This window comes from Sinocyclocheilus grahami, unplaced genomic scaffold (assembly GCF_001515645.1).
Source record: "Sinocyclocheilus grahami isolate Dianchi unplaced genomic scaffold, SAMN03320097.WGS_v1.1 scaffold195.1, whole genome shotgun sequence".
NCBI lineage: Eukaryota > Metazoa > Chordata > Actinopteri > Cypriniformes > Cyprinidae > Sinocyclocheilus > Sinocyclocheilus grahami.
The window spans coordinates 1,165,516-1,177,579 of NW_015505374.1; the positions used below are offsets into that span (position 1 = coordinate 1,165,516).

Below are 12,064 nucleotides of genomic sequence, written 5' to 3' on the forward strand. Positions count from 1 at the left end.
TACCGAAGTGATTAGGAATAAGACAAAAACGCGGTTTGGAAGATGAATTCATGATGTACTCGCTCATTATATACATTTAGCAAATTTTGAACACAGAAAAAGTTACTGCTTTAAGGTTCTAGAACATTTTCTCAACATTGCTTTGTTTAACAACCCAGTTCCCCATGCGCTCATGGATTCTCGGTTAACTGTTCTGAGAATCAAAGTGGGTTTGTTTTCTTCTCCTGATTTTTTCCACACCTGTAACATTCTCAATCAATATTAAAAGACAATAAATACTACATTATGGTGTGCATGTAAAGCCTGCCAATCAACATAGAGCACCACCCTCAGGCTGAAGTACGCGAGGACACTAGACCTCTGTCAAAACTGTTCTGCATGTGTTCTGTCAGTTAAATGTAAAACTTAAACTACCAGCAGATCATATAGTCTACAATATGACCCAGAATCTGCCCCACCTATATTTATTGTCAGGAGCTGCTACTAGTCAAGACAGAGGTTTGTGCATGAAGGCCGTGTGAATGGATTCAGAGAAAGCAGCTGATCATTTTTTCCCTTGCCAAACAGGTGGAACACTTCATTCATGCAGCACGTATTTCAAAATTTTGTGTGGCCAGTGTGACATCACTAATAGAGAAGGTTTAAAAAGCGGACAAGTGTTCGGCAGCTGACCCGAGTCAACATGTTTGCCCTCATCCTAGCATCAGTGCTCATCGCTAGCGGTAAGAAGAAGTCTGCACACCTGAACAGAAGTGCTCAGGAGACTTAGACTTAGAAGCCTGCAACATAACAATTACAGATATTGTTCTATTATATATGCACCTGGTGTAAAGGTTTTATTCTGAATTTCTACTGCAGCCTTTGGGTGTGGAAAACAACCCATTGAGCCTCTCAGCTCTCGTGTGGTCAATGGAGAGGAAGCCAGGCCCCACAGCTGGCCCTGGCAGGTACGTACCGTCGCACCATTTTGTCTGTCTTTATTTCTCATTCCCTCCTGTTACTACCTCTGGTCTCATAACATCTTTGTCATTTCATCTTCTTCCTCTCTTCATTACATTTATGCATTTGGCAAACACTTTTACATACAGCCATTTACATCATTCAAGATTTACATTTCACCAGTTCATGCATTCCATAATAATGTACTTTTTATGTGTCCCATGATTAGATCTCTCTACAGCATCAGAGCGGTAGCTCATGGTATCACACTTGTGGAGGATCTATCATTAGTGTGTGTGGGTTTTACACTCATGGGGGAAATGTTCTGAATGTTGTTATTTACCAATGGACTCCAAGACAAAGGTCAAGCTTTTAACTAAAGATCTGTGCAATCATAAAATGTTCGTTCTCAGGTACATCTTCCGCTAATATTCTTCTCTTTGCCCTTCTTCCTTAATATGTTTTGTAAGATGCTTTAATTTTATTCATTTGTGAATAGTCATTTGAATAGTCATTGGATTTTTTATAACTGCAAACGTGTTACAAATTATAGCTGCTGAAAAATACAAAGCACGCAGGGCACGAGAAAAAACAAACACCTCTTATATTATTGAATCAATATATCAGAGCATTAGCTGGATATTTAGAAATAAATACTCTGGCCTTGATCAAACGTGACAGACTTTATATTTTTTAATATAAGACTTTATATTGTTACAAAAAAAAATTCGACTTCAAATAAACGCTGTCCTTTTGAACTTTCTATTCATCAAAGAATCCTGGAAAAATGCATCACCATTTTTTGAGCACCAAATCAGCATATTTCTGAATGACCATGTGTCACTGAAGACTGGAGTAAAGTTTTAAACTGTAACATTTCACATTATTAGGCCTACCGTTTTACTGTATTTTCAAATCAAATAAATGCAACTTTATGCTTTTGAACTTCTTTCAAAAACATAAAGACAATCTTTCCAACCTGAACAGCCATATGTGTGTGTGTGTGTGTGTGTGATTTTAATATTAATATTATATTTGATAAATCATTCTAGAATTCATTATTTTCATATATATTATCTATCATCATTTTTGTCATATACATTATTATCTGTTTCGTTACATTTAATCTAACATTAAAGTTAGGTCTTAGGGCTCCTAAAAATAGGTCTTACCAACAGTTTGAAGATCTGATTTGCGCTTCTTTACAAAGACATTACCTTATTTTCAGTCTAAACACAAGTTCATATGTTTGTATGGTCCATAAATGTACTGTTGAGGCTGTTGTTGAGAAATCACTGAATTGATTGAAAAGAGTCAAATGCATTTGAAGTAAAGAAAAAAATACAGTTGAAGTGCAAACTACCGCTTCTGTATAGCACGAGCACCACCTAGTGATTTGGAGATCACTCGTTTTGCACTAGTGATTCATCAATTCACAAAAGTAGGAGATAAGCAAGCTATTTGGATCATGCTTGGACACCGTATTTATTTTCTATTCAGTGTTTTTTCGATATTATGTTTTTTTCTCCCCCCCAAAGTATCTCTGCCGATGTCTGTTGCACTTTATTTTGATATTTAAATGATACTGTATACAAAATAAGGGTAGTTGATGCATAAAATGTTATTGTGTAACCTTAACTTGTTGAAACTGGATGGCCCTGCAGCATTAAGTACAAATATTCAATTTCATCTCTCGGCTAATGATAAAATACAGCAAATATAGTTAATCAAAAAACAAGCATGCCAGTTTTTCCATAATATTTAATGTCACTTAGCCATATACAAAATATGTAACATCTAATACAAACAAAATAAAGCTTATTCTAAAGATTACATAGCTGGTTTTACTTTTATGAGTTTATTTTTTATTTTTTTTAGCTCATCTCATTGAAGAGTCCATGAGTGCCATACGGGATGTCCACTGGAACTTCTGCTCGCCCAAGCTCTGTGAACGTCTTGGCATCAAGGACAAGGAGGAAACTGCTCTTTTTCTAAACAAAGTTACACAACATTATCCCACCTGTCAAGACTGAATGGTTAGATTGAACTTTGACCAAATTAAGATTATATATTACTTATATAATATGTACATATGTCATAAAATCAAGCCAGTTGAGCAATGATGACACCATGAACCTCACCTCTCTTGGTGTAATGACCACAGACATGACCACACCATCATCCTCATCCTTAGCATCAGGTGCTGGAACAAACACTGGCTCTGATGGGAACAAACCAGCGTGGCGCCACACCTACAGACAACAAGACAGACCAAACATTATATTCTCAATTAAACTGAACTCTCAAACCGAGAGTTAATTTAAGACGGTACCTTTAGCTTCTTTCCTTCTAAATCCATCTTAAGCAGAGAGTCACCAAATACATGTCCAAAGCCACAGGCGTAGAAGTACCGATAAGGACGAGCATTGTAATACGTGTAGTTAATCTGTGGGAACTCAAGACCACCATACTGCAACAGGTCATCATTGTAGAGATCTTCATGGCTCAGGAACACCTATTATTACCAAAGAGAAATGACTTATTGATATCCATAAATATTTTTTTCCAGGCGCCCTTTTTGTTGCTCACATACCCCAGTTACAGTCTTCACAGCAGTGGCAGTGGTGTACGGCAAATTGATGAGGTTGTGGTCATTAGGCTCATCTTCCATTATGTCCAGAGGCAGTACATATCTCCGTGGTAAGTTTGTACACAATGAATTGAAGAACTGGAAAAGCCAACAGATAAACACTGCATTAAAGTTACATTTTTATGAAACTGAAAGAGAGGTCAGCATTATCGACATTTGACATGCTTTGAACTGTGAAGGTGTTACCTTGTCAAGTTCTTCTCCAGAAGCCTGAAGGTTCTCCATTGTGAAGTCACCAATCACAGTGCCATCATCTCCACAGCACATGTCCATAATCAAATATCCATTATCCTCATATGCATTAATCTGGTGCAGTGTGAACATAGCACTGCTGTAGTATTTTGTCTTGATGAGCTGTGTGGATGAAAACATGGATGTTAGGCATGAAGTGAGAGAAATACAAAGTGCCTAGAAATCAGTATGATAATGTGATTCTGCCTTGCCTGGCCAGTGTGCCTGTCTGCCACATGGAAGATGGTTTCCAGTTCCGGGTTCCAGGACATGACTTTATGAAAGCTCTTTCCAGCAACTCTGTACAACATGAATTTCAGCGGATCTAGTTTGATTGGCTGCTCAATGAAGACTATGTAATTCTCTGACATGACTGCAAATATAAAGTAAAACAGAAATGTTTTTATTATTTTCCATTTGCCTGTTGGTGAAGATTATAATATATTGGACAATCTACATGAACAAATGTGTGGCCCACATTTCCAACCATGTGAAATTCTATATAAATAGATGCAAAGTAGTTCTTATAATATTACAGATCGATAAAGAAGCAGAAAAAAATAAAAAAAATGCAAACATGGCAGGCAAATTCACCAAAACTGTGGTAGTATGATGGTTTCCTGGGGTCAGAAGCAGGAATAGAGCAAAGAATCTCTGCGCCTGAGAGATCAGCAACATCATTCTTTCCATTACCTGGCGGTACTCGGAGGATATGGTAGAAGAAGCCTTTGAGAAACAGAACAGGTGAAGTGTTTTTCGTTGTTGTTGTTGTTAAAATATGTTCTTACATTCCAGAATAATGTAAAAAAAAAAAAAGGGAAGACATTCCAATATTTATTTTCCCAAAAGTTTGGCTCTGTGGTGCTTTCAAAACATTGGTTCATGTGTTTGGAGGCAGGAATATGTGTTTGTTTGACCAATTGCAGATTTGGTTTGGTTTTGAAAGAGTTATTATTTTTGCAGTCATGTTTGGTTTGATTAACAAAAAGAAGGCATTAGAGTTTAGCTGTGTTATAAAAAGAATCAGTGAGGCATCCCACCATTTCGGCCATATGAGTTTCCCAAGTTGTAAGTTGCTCCGTCACGGTCATAATGTGGATGAGCTGTTGCTGCATTAATTGCAATATATTCTGACCAATCCACCTTTGAAAAACAAAATCACATAGAGATAACTGTTCATTTTAGGAAAAGACAATTTTTATTACTGTATCTGTCATATTTACCTTTTCTTTGGTTTCCAGGCTCACAGGGTCAATTCTGCGCATGAAGTTGATTTCTGTGCTTACATAGAAATCTCCCTTGTACTTAACAAAGCTCACTCCTGCATTATCAGTCGCCTCTGTTAATCAAACACAACTGAGGATTAGAATGGGTTCAGATGAAGGTTTTGTAGTAATTGCATTAACTTTGACTAGTATTATACTTGTCCATTCTGATCTAATCTTAAAAGATTATGGGCCTGCAGTCAGAGCATTCTCTCTGAATGATCTGAATTTATGATCGCATGCCACTGTCACCTCCAACTGATGCTTACTTGGAATCTGAAAACGTGAAAAGAACCGGGCAAAAATGTTCTTGCATGGGTCAGGTGTTGCCAGGGTGCCAAATTCAGACACCACAATTCGATTCTTCTCTGCATTTTGCACATAAGAGTCACTGCGCAAAAAACAGCTGCTGTAGGTCGCCTGACCATCTTTAATGTGGAAACGATGCATCAAGGCCATGCCGTCAAACCAGTGGTTGAATCTGAGGAAGAACAGATGAAGCCAAATGAGCAAAGATAAAAATGAATAGATCTTGCTGTGATTATAGCAATATTTTGCCCTCTTACTTGCTTTCACCAAATTCAAATCTTCCAGGTCCATTTCTAAGGAAGCTGCCAGTGATCCAGGAGGGAATTTCACCTTTAATAACTGTACTAATGGGGTCTGGGGTCTCCTCCACAGAGCACACAAGAGGACCAATGAACTCCAGACCACTGGCAGATGGCCGTTTTTTGTTAGCTGAGAAGAAATCACACCATAACGAATCAAATCATGGTGTGAGGTGTGACACAGGCAATGTGACGGATGATTAGACTGCACAGTGTTCTGGAGGACATCAGTGTTAATGAGGAACTGATATGGTATTTTACTTTTTCCATGAACTGAATGAGTGCATTATACAGAAAATGTAAAGAAATAGCGGCAACTTAAGTGTGGCACTAATGTTTCATTATCTCTTCTGTGTGTGTTGCCTTATGTTGCCTAACCCTGAACACCACCAAACCATGATATTATATCTCATTTACAACCACACTAGCTTTTAAAGTATAGCATTTCATAGACTTGAAAGAATGGTTCAGTTTTATAGCCAAAGTATTCTTGTATGAATGCCGGTTTAGCACAATCAATGAATTAATGCATCAGTTCCTTTTTACTAAATGACAACAGGAACAAGAAGAACCTAAGATAGCTTAGCCTACAGGCAATGCAATGTAAAACTGATTGTTGATTGTCATTGATATCTAATCATACAGTTGATCAGACAACAGATGGTGTAAACCTTAAGATATCAGTTCAAATTTTGCATATCTTAGTGTAATGTGTATTACCAGAAGTTATGGCTTGACAAAATACTATGATCATCCATGTGTCGAAACATAAAGGCCTAAGAGATGATTACACTGAGATAAGGCTATAGTAATAGAGTACAGAAATGCTTACCTGACACTTTATACACTGAATTCTGTGTAGGTTTAGACATGGCTTTGGCTGTTAAGATTCTCAATCTTAATAACATGTAAAACACTACACACAAAAAAGGTTGAACAGAAGAAGAATAACAGTAAGACCGACAATATAAGACCGTCCCATAAACACATGACAGGTTGGGATGGGCTAAAACTAAAGCAAAATGGACCTTGTACAGAGCCAAAGCAATACAGTGTGTCACTGTTCAGAGTGAACACATTAAATGCTTAACTGCTTCATTATTTAGTCAGGTAGATTGTTACTGTGATCTCTAAAGTCATGCTTTTCATGCCGTTTGATGAAGTACTGTAAGCTGAAAGATGATTTTCGTTTCATTTTATGAATATCACTGTTAAAAGTGACTGTAATGACATTCTTTATTTCGTTTCTGCCATCTAAAGAGATTATATGTCTTATATACATACCTAGAATATTAATTTATTCCTTGTAACAATTTCTAAAACATCAACTACTAACACTGGAACAGAACGAGAAATAAAATACCTTTCTACAGATACAAACACAGTGCCATTCAAAAGTTTGGGATCAGTAAGATTTTTTATGTTTTTTAAAGAAGTTTCTTATGCTCATCAAGGCTGCATTTTTTAAATCAAAAATAGAGAAAAAAATTAATTTTGTGAAATATTATTGCAATTTAAAAGTAACAGTTTTCTATTTTAATTCACTTTAAAATATAATTTGTGAAGCAAAACTGAATTTTTATTACTCATTACTCCAGTCTTTAGTGTCACATGATCCTCCAGAAATCATTCTAATATGCTGATTTATAATCCAAGTTGGAAACAGTTGTGCTACTTAATGTTTTTTGGGACATGTGATACTTTTTTTAAAGGATTATTTGATAAATAGAAAGTTAAAAAGAACAGTGTTTATTCAAAATAGACATTTAGATTTGCAGTATACACTATTCAAAAGTTTGGTGTCAGTAGTTTTATCCTTCCTTTTTTTTTTAAAGAAATTAATACTTTTATTCAGCAAGGATGTGTTAAATGGATAAAAAGCGATAGTAAGACTTTTATATTGTTTTATATTGTTAGAAAAGATTTCTATTTTGAATAAATGCTGTTCTTTTTAACATTTTATTCATCAAAGAAATAAACTATCACAGAATGAAAAAGTATCACAGTTTCCAAAAAAAATAAAAATAATATAAAATAAAAAAATATAAATGAATTAAAGCAGCACAACAGTTTCAACACTTATAATAAATCAGCATATTAGAATGATTTCTGAAGGATCATGTGACACTGAAGACTTGAGTAATGGCTGATGAAAATTCATAGCTACCTCACGGAAATAAATTATATTTTAAAGTCTATTAAAATAGGTAACAAACATTAGAAATTGCAGTAATATTTAACAATATTACTGTTTTTTTCTGTATTTTTTATCAATAAAATACAGCCTTGACGAGCTAAGAGACTCTTACTGATCCCAAACTTTTGAACGGCAGTGTATATATAGGGAATATATTTTAAGGAAAACAGACCGAAATGACAACATCATGAAAAAGTATAACATTAAGTTACAGATTTCCTTTTTAGTCATTTTTATAAGATATTTTACGTGAGATAACAAAAGCCTTAACCTCATCAGCAGCAGTGTGACGCAACCACGGCATGACAATCTTATCCTCTGTTTGACAGACTTTTATTGTAACTGCTTTGTCTTTGTACAACAGATAAACTCAGTGTTTGTGTATATTCAGGTGTCTTTGTTCACATTAAATGTTCAGCTGTAATCAGCTCTAAATTTAAAACAAAACTTGTTGACAATGGTTATGTGTTTAAAGTGAAGTGACATGTGTGACCCATACTAGGAATAGTGCTCTGCATTTATCCCATCCAAAGTGCACACACACAGCAGTGAACACACACCCAGAGCAGTGGGCAGCATTATTTGCTGCGGCGCCCGGGGAGCAGTTGGGGGTTCGGTGCCTTGCTCAAGGGCACCTCAGTCGTGGTATTGAAGGTGGAAGAGAGCGCTGTACATTCACTCCCCCCACCTACAATCCCTGCCGGTACTAGACTCGAACCCGCAACCTTTAGGTAATATTACCCCAGACTAATATGTAATATTAAAGACTAATATGTTGTGCTTTAATGCATTTTTACATTAAAATGTTCAAAGGGAAAACATGCTAATTTTTAATCAATTCTATTATTCAGTAGAGAGTTGTGCAAGATGGGGCCAAAATGCGCTTTTATGATATCTTGACTTTCAGTCTAACAATGAATGACAAACAAACCATCAAACTATACTAATTTTATGTCATAAAAAGTACATACATCATATAAAACCTAAGGTGGGCTCAGTGGATTCAATAGTGCAATATTATTTTGCCTAATTTTCTGACCCCAAAAAAAGCAAAAGTAAATGCAGACATAGGCCAAACCCAATGTTAAACTCATTTCCCTGAGAACTTATCATCTGCTGACCTCATTCAAACCTGACCACAGGTTTTACTTACATTAAAATTAAGCATTGTTCATTGTTCAACTAAGACAGGGGTAGGCAAGTTCAGTCCTGGAGAGCCACAGTTCTGCAGAATTCAGCTCCAACCCTGAAAAAAAAACTCACCTGCCTATAGCCTTAGTAATCCTGAAGACATTGATTAGCTTGTTCAGGTGTGTCTGATTAGGGTTGGAGCTGAACTCTGCGGCTCTCTAGGACCGAACTTGCCTACCCCTGAACTAAGAGAACAAAATGTTATTTATTCCATTTTTTTTATATCTATTAACAATTTCAAATATTATTTCCCAGAAGAAAAAGCAGTCGGCCCAATGGCAGGAGACTCACACCCACTCACTTGAAATTAAGTTGATCAAATATCACAACAAATATAAACTGAAATATAAATATAAAAGGAAGATCCTTTTTTTTTACTGAATGCTAAATTGTTAAGGACTGTATGTGTTAATATATATAAATGAGTAGATATTAGTGAAGACAGAGGTTTGTGCATGAAGGCCGTGTGAATGGATTCAGAAAAAGAAGCTGTTCAAAAGCCGATCATTTTTTTCCAGGCAAAACAGGTGGAACACTTCATTCATGCAGCACGTTTTTCATAATTTTGTGTGGCCAATGTGACATCACTAATAGAGAAGGTTTAAAAAGCGGACAAGTGTTCGGCAGCTGACCCGAGTCAACATGTTTGCCCTCATTCTAGCATCAGTGCTCATCGCTAGCGGTAAGAAGAAGTCTGCACACCTGAACAGAAGTGCTCAGGAGACTTAGACTTAGACTTAGAAGCCTGCAACATAACAATTACAGATATTGTTCTATTATATATGCACCTGGTGTAAATGTTTTATTCTGAATTTCTACTGCAACCTTTGGGTGTGGAAAACAACCCATTGAGCCTCTCAGCTCTTGTGTGGTCAATGGAGAGGAAGCCAGGCCCCACAGCTGGCCCTGGCAGGTATGTACCGTTGCAACATTTGGTCTGCCTTTATTTCTCATTCCCTCCTGTTACTACCTCTGGTCTCAAAAATATAAATGCCACAGTTATGCTTTCCAGACTTTGTCATTACACCCTTTCCCTCTCTTCATTACATGTATGCATTTGGCAAACACTTTTATACACAGCAATTTAAATCATTCAAGGTTTATATTTTATAGGTTAATGCATTCCATGGGACTCAAACCCATGATGATCTTCCATGGCAATCAAACCCATGATCAAATTCATGATCTTGGTGTTGCTAGTGCAATGTAGCATGTATCTGTACGCTTAATTAACTTTTTATGTGTCCCATGATTAGATCTCTCTGTAGTATCAGAGCGGTAGCTCATGGTATCACACTTGTGGAGGATCTATCAATGCTGAAAACTGGGTGATGACTGCTGCTCATTGCATCAGGTATAAGTGCCCAATCCATTGTTCATCTAATATATTAATCTTTGGTTGGTACAGAGTTTAATTAAATAGCACTAACAACATGAGCTCATTTTTAATTGTGTTCAGTGTTGTGCACTTGAGGACATTTCAACTGGATTTTTAATTTGAACCATCATGCATTTTCTCTCCTGTAGTTCTGGGCGCAACTACAGGGTGCATGTTGGTAAGCATGACCTGTCAGTATATGAGGACGACTCAAAGACCATCAGTGCACAGAAGATCATTGTGCATGAGAAATGGAACTCCTTGTTTGTGGCTCTTGGGTAAGTATTCCACTTTGGAGAACTTTACATAATTATGTCATATTTCATTTTAGGCCTAACTAACAGTTAATAGGAAGGTAAATATGTCTTGTCAGTATACATTGGTTAAATTCATACATTTTAAATTTGAAATAATTAATTAGGCTATTATAGAATTCTGGAGTATTTTTGTATAAGGACCACTGTACTGTAAAATTGACCAATTTATGTATGATCAATTTTTACAGACCAATTATTGTGAAACTGTAATACAATCTTTTTTTCCCACCATATTTTTAACATAATGTTGGCACAGCCATTTTTAACTTGAATGTGAAAAGCTTTCAGTGTTTGTTGCTTCCAGTTACTGTAGCTGGACAAATGGAGCCCATTATGCTGCTTGACATTGCAAACTGTTATTTGTTTTCATATTTTCATTTATTATAATAATCAAAAACATAATGGTTTGTTGAGCAAATAATATTACCATTTACTGCACATTATTTTTCTTCTAGTTATATACCTGTAGCAATTATGGATTTTAAAGGGGAGATAACACACACAGTTTCACCCAATCTCATGTTAATCTTGAGTACCTATAGAGTTGTACTGCATCCTTTATATCTCCAAAAAGTCTTTAGTTTTATCATATTTATAAAAGAAAGATACAGCTTTACGATTCTCTCCGGAAAAAGCCGAGCTCCTGGAGGTGCGTCATGGGTGGATCTAAAGATTGACGAGCACTTGAGCTCAGACTGCCAACAAAATACCAACAGAAATATTCCATCATACGTCCAAATTGTTTTTTGAAATTTTGTTAGTTATTCTGTCTGTGTTCATTTATAAATTATCTTGTGCCACATTATTTTTTAAACATCTATTGGCTTATATTTACAGAGTAACTTTAAAGATGGGGTAAGCAATTTCTGGTAACCAATGTTGACATTTGAAATCACCATAATAAACAAGCCCCTACACCAAAAGGGTCTCGCCCCTATTTTGATAGCTCCGCCCCACACATACCTACGCAACCCAGGCAACGATTAGTTCTGTGAAACAAAACAAAACCAATGTTACACCGTGTCTACACCGGACGCGAGCGGCGCGACAAAATACTATGGAACTCATTATAATCAGTGATGTTGTCTACACCATAGATATATATGCATATCTATGGTCGACACTGGATGGGGCGCGGCACGACACGACAAATCCCAGACAGAAAACTGCTGCTGCGTTCTATTCATGACGTATTGACACAAATTTCAAATAATTTTGAACGGTTGCTTTGTCGCATCCAGTGTACTAGACAGACTTTAGCTGTTGCGGCGCAGACACGGTGTTACTC

At 36.4% G+C, this 12,064-nt stretch overlaps 1 protein-coding gene and 1 pseudogene across 1 annotated transcript; one reads left to right on the plus strand and one right to left on the minus strand.

Moving 5' to 3' along the window:
- Nucleotides 1-682: 682 nt before the first annotated feature.
- LOC107595042 (chymotrypsin-like elastase family member 2A) overlaps nt 683-12,064 on the plus strand; it is a 12,695-nt pseudogene continuing 1,313 nt past the window's right edge.
- LOC107595022 (beta,beta-carotene 9',10'-oxygenase-like) lies at nt 2,718-6,661 on the minus strand. Its single transcript, XM_016285292.1, has 12 exons — nt 6,526-6,661; nt 5,652-5,823; nt 5,355-5,566; nt 5,044-5,159; nt 4,861-4,963; nt 4,415-4,546; nt 4,033-4,193; nt 3,776-3,943; nt 3,533-3,667; nt 3,272-3,454; nt 3,081-3,191; nt 2,718-2,930 (listed from the first exon to the last, which is right to left on the minus strand). The coding sequence occupies exons 1-12, from the start codon at nt 6,599-6,601 to the stop codon at nt 2,814-2,816; spliced, it is 1,686 nt and encodes a 561-aa protein (XP_016140778.1). The 5' UTR covers nt 6,602-6,661; the 3' UTR covers nt 2,718-2,813.